Source organism: Cucurbita moschata, unplaced genomic scaffold, assembly GCF_002738365.1.
Source record: "Cucurbita moschata cultivar Rifu unplaced genomic scaffold, Cmos_1.0 Cmo_Scf00058, whole genome shotgun sequence".
Lineage (NCBI taxonomy): Eukaryota > Viridiplantae > Streptophyta > Magnoliopsida > Cucurbitales > Cucurbitaceae > Cucurbita > Cucurbita moschata.
The window spans coordinates 127,445-134,319 of NW_019268574.1; the positions used below are offsets into that span (position 1 = coordinate 127,445).

Sequence of the window (6,875 nt, forward strand, 5' to 3'; positions counted from 1 at the left end):
TGATTTTATTAATATAAAAATAGTTTGATTTTAAGTCTGGCAAACAAATTTAGTTATGTATTCGAGACATTTTATATTAATTTATTGATAAATTCATTAGTTATGGTATCAGTTAAGTAGATTGTGAAATTGTACCATATTTTATATTAATTTATTGATAAATTCATTAGTTATGGTATCAGTTAAGTAGATTGTGAAATTGTACCATATTAAAAACGTGTTTCATTAAATTTTTAGCGAAAAAAAAATGTAGGAAAATCATTCCATTTAAAAAAACAATATAGAAATAATGAATTTGCCTACAAAATAGTTGTTTGGTTGTTTGGCTTAGGTTTTTCTTTGTTAATAGCCAAAGAAACATCCATGCTTAACAATTACTCTCAAGTTTGTGTGCTAGTTGGTGCAATGGTCGGGATTTGAGTAACGCTACTTCCAATTGGTGTAATGGTCGGGGTTAAGGCAATGCTGCCGCCAAGCGGTGCAGCCTCTGGTGCAGCCTCCGGGGTTAGGGCAATGCTGCCGCCAAGCGGTGCAGCAGCCTCTGGTGCAGCCTCCGGGGTTAGGGCAATGCTGCCGCCAAGCGGTGCAGCAGCCTCTGGTGCAGCCTCCGGGGTTAGGGCAATGCTGCCGCCAAGCGGTGCAGCAGCCTCTGGTGCAGCCTCCGGGGTTAGGGCAATGCTGCCGCCAAGCGGTGCAGCAGCCTCTGGTGCAGCCTCCGGGGTTAGGGCAATGCTGCCGCCAAGCGGTGCAGCCTCTGGTGCAGCCTCCGGGGTTAGGGCAATGCTGCCGCCAAGCGGTGCAGCCTCTGGTGCAGCCTCCGGGGTTAGGGCAATGCTGCCGCCATTCGGTGCAGCCTCCGGGGTTAGGGCAATGCTGCCGCCATTCGGTGCAGCCTCCGGGGTTAGGGCAATGCCGCCGCCATTCGGTGCAGCCTCCGGGGTTAGGGCAATGCCGCCGCCATTCGGTGCAGCCTCCGGGGTTAGGGCAATGCCGCCGCCATTCGGTGCAGCCTCTGGGGTTAGGGCAATGCCGCCGCCATTCGGTGCAGCCTCCGGGGTCGATGCAGCCTCCGGGGTTAGGGCAATGCCGCCGCCATTCGATGCAGCCTCCGGCGGGGTTTGATCAATGCTGCTTCCATCCGATGCAGCCTCCGGCGGGGTTTGAGCAATGCTGCTTCCATCCGATGCAGCCTCCGGCGGGGTTTGAGCAATGCTGCTTCCATCCGATGCAGCCTCCGGCGGGGTTTGAGCAATGCTGCTTCCATCCGATGCAGCCTCCGGCGGGGTTTGAGCAATGCTGCTTCCATCCGATGCAGCCTCCGGCGGGGTTTGAGCAATGCTGCTTCCATCCGATGCAGCCTCCGGCGGGGTTTGAGCAATGCTGCTTCCATCCGATGCAGCCTCCGGCGGGGTTTGAGCAATGCTGCTTCCATCCGATGCAGCCTCCGGCGGGGTTTGAGCAATGCTGCTTCCATCCGATGCAGCCTCCGGCGGGGTTTGAGCAATGCTGCTTCCATCCGATGCAGCCTCCGGCGGGGTTTGAGCAATGCTGCTTCCTTCCGATGCAGCCTCCGGCGGGGTTTGAGCAATGCTTCCATCCGATGCAGCCTCCGGCGGGATGAGAGCAATGCTTCCATCCGATGCAGCCTCCGGCGGGATGAGAGCAATGCTTCCATCCGATGCAGCCTCCGGGGTTAGAGCAATGCTTTCATCCGATGCAGCCTCCGGGGTTAGAGCAATGCTTTCATCCGATGCAGCCTCCGGGGTTAGAGCAATGCTTCCAACCGATGCAGCCTCTGGGGTTAGAGCAATGCTTCCATCGAATGCAGCCTCCGGGGTTAGAGCAATGCTTCCATCGAATGCAGCCTCCGGGGTTAGAGCAATGCTTCCATCGAATGCAGCCTCCGGGGTTAGAGCTATGCTTCCATCTTTTGTTTGTGTGTCATGTGATGCAAAGGCACGAAATGAAAATTGATGATCGAGATTTACGACACCGGTGACATCACTAAAAGTGGCACCCACTTTTGCACAATACTGCCAAGAAATCACTAGGAAAAGGGTATGAAAGAGCTTGAAACCTTTGCCGATGGCCATTGTGGAGTGTCTTAAAATTGTAAGGTTACAAGCTCGTTTCACAAATGATAAAGAGTAGCAATTGCTAAGATGTTGGTGCTTGGATTTTTCTTACAATGTAAAGCCCTATATATAGTTTGATGGGAAAACTATATCTAGAACAGACCACCAAATTTAGAAAGGGTGTTAAATTTGGTGAGTTTGGGAGTATTCCAAATATAGAATGTTTCACTATTCAATTTCTAATTTCTCCCTCCCTTCATTTGAGGATCATTAAGAATAATTATATTTTTAAATAAAAACATACCATTGCTAGCTTGTACTTTTGATGTGAAATAAGTTGATATTTTATGTTATTTCATGAACTCAATATTATTATTTTATAAAACGGTAGATATTTTCTTCTCCCTAAATTGTACTTGATTAGATTACTTGTCTCATTCATACAACCCATTTATAGCATGAGGAATAAGGATGTGAGAGTATTTCTAGTTTTGAAACCACATTTGTTATCATTATAAATAGTAAGGTTATTGTAATTTCTTGATTATGAAAGCAAGGTTGTCGCTGCTCTTTGTAGCCTACTTATCGGTTCTTAATCGTGTCCATGGTGGGTGCTAAGGTAGTATCTCTATGATTTGACCAAGAGCTTATCATAGTTTCTTCTCATGATGATCTTTGTCCTAAATCATGGGTCATGAGTCATGATACTTGGTCAATCCTTCTACCTAACCCTATCGGTCAAAAAACTACTCCCCATAGAAGACCTAAAAAGGTCAAATGGTTGGAGAATATAATGAACCTAAACTTTCAATCCAGAGAGAACCTAAACTTGTTAGAGAGAGAATGAGGACATGCTCCAAATAAAACATGGTTAGAATGTCTTAGCAAGAAACAAGAAACATAGGTTGGGTAAACTTGCAAGAAACATGGACACGATGTCCTACAAGAAACATTTGTAGGGCATCTGATCTAGGCGAGGAAAACATGTGATCATAATGCAAATCATGGTGGAAAGAATAGGGTGATTTTCATAAATCACCCTATTCTTTCCTAGTATTTTCATAATTTTCTATCATAGTATTTTCTTATACTATCATCAATTTTTATAAAAGATTCATTAGGGTTATTTTTATAATTTTCTATCATAGTATTTTCTCGTACTATCATCAATCTTTATAAAAGATTCATTAGGGTTATTTTCATAATTTTCTATCATAGTATTTTCTTATATCCAAACATGTTTTAATAAATTTGAAGTCATATATAATCGTCTACAATTTTATAAATGAGTCTTATATAAAATTTCATATCATTTCAAGTTCGTTAAATACTTAGAAACATCACGAGGTCCTACGTGTGTTTTTGTCTCTTTCCACTCCAATCGTGATTAAACTTGATCTAGTTACGATGAAATCTTACATAGTTTTTGATATTGTTATAATTATCCATAATTTAGATTCTTAAGTCATTTGAAGTCTATTTTAGGCATAAAAATACTTCTTTTATTAGTTTAAGATATTTTACAATAATTCTTAACTATAAAAATAGGTTTCATATAAGATCTTTTAAGTAATTTAACTTATATACTTAGTAGGGACATTATTGTAATTTTGTCCTTTCTAATTTGTTTAGGCACTTAACATTCTACTGCTCATCGCTTGAATGTATATAGAAAAAGGGTTAATAATCACAATCATCCAATATAAACGGCAAGGAAAATGGGAAGAAAATAATGCTTAAATTATAACAAAATGTTGCAATTCATGTCACCTTAAACAAAAATAATACTTCATTTATTCTTAGGTAGTTATAAAATTTGGGTGGATGATAATTTAGACTTGTGGTGTTTCTTTAATGTCTTTAACGTTACATGTAGGAAAAATCTAAAGAACCGTTAGTTAAGACTTCGGAATAATCAAATTGCTGGAGATGGTTAAAATAACGCGCTAAATGAACTCTGCTGCTTATGAAATTTTAATACTCTGCATATTATAACATGTTGAGATTAATTATGAAATTTGGTGGCCATGAGATAAGGTTAAGTAGGAAAACAAAGTAACAGTGAAAAATGACCATAGTGCCCCTAAGGAAAACTACCTACGGTTCAATCCCTAAATGACCTCCAAATAATATGAGATGTTGCATGAATCCTTATCTCATGAGTTGTATAAGGTTGTAAAGTTTGGGGGCCATTGGAAAACATTAGGCTGTGAAACCAAGATATGGGGAAAAACATTCATCACGATACATACGGCTTTACCTCCTAGGATGACTAACGAGGTATCCATGAAATAAGGGATTCCCCACATGTACCCTTGGTCGCTGACAAGATTCTACGTGCACAAGATCACATTGGGCGATTCCTAAGGAGAACTCTTAAAGTCCAAGCTTGAGCCCACATGTTTAAATGATGTTCGATTTTAAGAGTTATATTCGCACATTAGATGAGCATGTAGCGGTTCTGAATATGTTGAATTTAGGGTCGTTACACAGATGTGATTCTATAATAAGTAAAATATTTTTAGTATTTAATTTCTAACAAAAATCTAAATAATTACAACAAAATCAAGATAAAAGAAAAAGGAGACGTAAGATATAACTTACAGTAATAACAAACATTCTATGACATCTCCCTCCGAACCTCCAACTTCTATCCATCTAAAATATAAATTACTTTTTAATTGAATACTTTTAAATGTTAAAATAATTAATAATTAATTTCTTATTCTAAATACACCATTATGACTCTATTCAAAAAAAAAAAAAAAAACAGTTAGATATAAGATTATTAGATGTGATATTTTTTTTGGTTCGGAGTTTATTACAAATATTTAACAAGTTTTCATATATACCATATAACTAATCGAGAATATTCATTATCAATATTATTTTGATTTATGATAATGACAATAAAAAATAAGAAAGGAATAGAAAACATTGAAATCAAGATGGCTCCTTATGTATTGTCTGCTAATCCATTGCCATATTGTTAAACTAAAAGAATTTGACATTTCTCTTATACATAAATTCATGTATTATCTTTAAATTCTTAAATACGGTTGGAAATAAATTTTAGTTTGTTTGACCACTTTGTCATGACTTGATATAGTTTGTTTGACCACTGTTGTCATGACTCAATGGCGGCACAGGAACACTACGACTTAAAGAAGTTACAAATGTATCAATTGTCAGTAGTAGAAAAGAAAGAGGGAACTGGTAGAGCTTACAAAATTGTTATAGATCAAAATTGAAACCTTACAAAAAAGAAATATAGTAAAATTTCCAAAAGAATTTTAGAATATGGAATCTACTCTTCCTACGGCTATATATATTATATATAAAAGAGAGAGGAATGATTTTTTTTTTTTGATGAAATTACAGTCATACCCTTTTAATTTTTAAATAAATTATTTGGCTGTTAGTTGAATTCGACACAAAATCCTAGATTTGACCAATGCTTAGTTTCTCCTTTAATGCATGTTTGACCAATGCTTGTTTTGAATCATTATATATGTGACTCCAAATTTCATTTGACCAATGTTTGACCAATGTTTACGTGTTTTCGAAAATGTATAGTACTCTATTCCATTATAAAAATCATAAAAATCGTAATCATCTATACCCAGTACGGTATTCTTTCAAATCTCGAATCAGTACTCATTGATGAAAAATGTTGAAAATAAGAGAGATCCCGTTTAGAATAAGATTAAGTTACATTTTTTGTTCACTCTTTCACCTTATTTGTTCTCTCTTCCCCTGAAAAGAAGAGATGAATTGATGTATTAGTTTTGAATTGATACATCTCTTGATTGACAATTCAACTTTGAGTCTCAAATTAAGAGTCATTCCATCATCTTAGAGAATATCTTTCAATTCAACCCTATTGGATGTCTAAAATAGAACGCTTAGTTTGTTTGACCACTACTGCCATGGCTCGGTGCTTAGTTTGTTTGACCACTGCCACTATGGTTCAGTAGCGACAAAGGAACACTTCAACTTAAAGCAGTTATAAATGTATCAGTTGTAGTTGCTATAATGGAGAATAAACTAGGTCAACGACTGTGGACTCTAGAGAACAAAAATTTGAAATTAAATAGAAAAAGAAGGGTAGAATATGAAATCCTCTCTTCCAATTGCTATACATTTAATAGATTAATGACTTTAAAATTAAATTACAGTCACACCATTGACTTTTAAATAAATAGTAGTGTCTACGAATTTTATCATAGTGCTTTTTCGAAATCATAATAACATATTATTATTCACTCGTCCAAATTGAAAAAATAGAATTAGAATAAATTTTATTATTTTAAGAATAGTTTGATTTTAAGCAATTTTGCAAACAAATTTAATTAGGTATTGGAGACATTTTATATTAATGCATGATAAATTCATTGGGTATGGTCTCACATAATAGAGTGTAGAGTGTGGAACCGTACCATATTAAAATGTGTTATTAAATTTTAAAATAGAAAATTAAATATGTGAAAAAGGTAGGAAAATCATTCCATTTAAGGAAAAAAAATATAGAAATGATAAATTTGCCTTAAAATAGTCATTTTATTTGGCTTAGGTTTTTGTTGGTTAATAGCCAAAGAAACCTCCATGCTTAGGAATGCTACTCTTTTGTGTGGTACTACTTGTCATGGTCATGCTCGTCCAGGGCGTGTTGCCCATGGCTGCATGCTCATGACAAGTCAAACCCTTGTCATGACGTCTCAAAAATATCATGTCTAGGCCTGCCAGACATAAAATGGCTCAGAATGTACTATAGGGGATATGACTAGTTGTCAACTTCTC

At 37.4% G+C, this 6,875-nt stretch overlaps 1 protein-coding gene across 1 annotated transcript; it reads right to left on the bottom strand.

Moving 5' to 3' along the window:
• Positions 1–380: 380 nt before the first annotated feature.
• Positions 381–2,093, bottom strand: LOC111436661 (testis-specific gene A8 protein-like). The gene is made up of 2 exons (XM_023074381.1): positions 2,035–2,093; positions 381–1,170 (listed from the first exon to the last, which is right to left on the bottom strand). Exons 1-2 carry the CDS (start codon positions 2,091–2,093, stop codon positions 381–383), a joined length of 849 nt encoding a protein of 282 aa, XP_022930149.1.
• Positions 2,094–6,875: the final 4,782 nt, after the last annotated feature.

Bases quoted from the DNA above. Each gene is read 5' to 3' on its own strand.
- LOC111436661 (XM_023074381.1), bottom strand. From the start codon at position 2,093: ATGGCCATCGGCAAAGGTTTCAAGCTCTTTCATACCCTTTTCCTAGTG. The intron at 1,171-2,034 runs GTATTGTGCAAA...GGATGGAAGCAG, and splicing joins TTCCTAGTGATTTCTTGGCA to CATTGCTCAAACCCCGCCGG.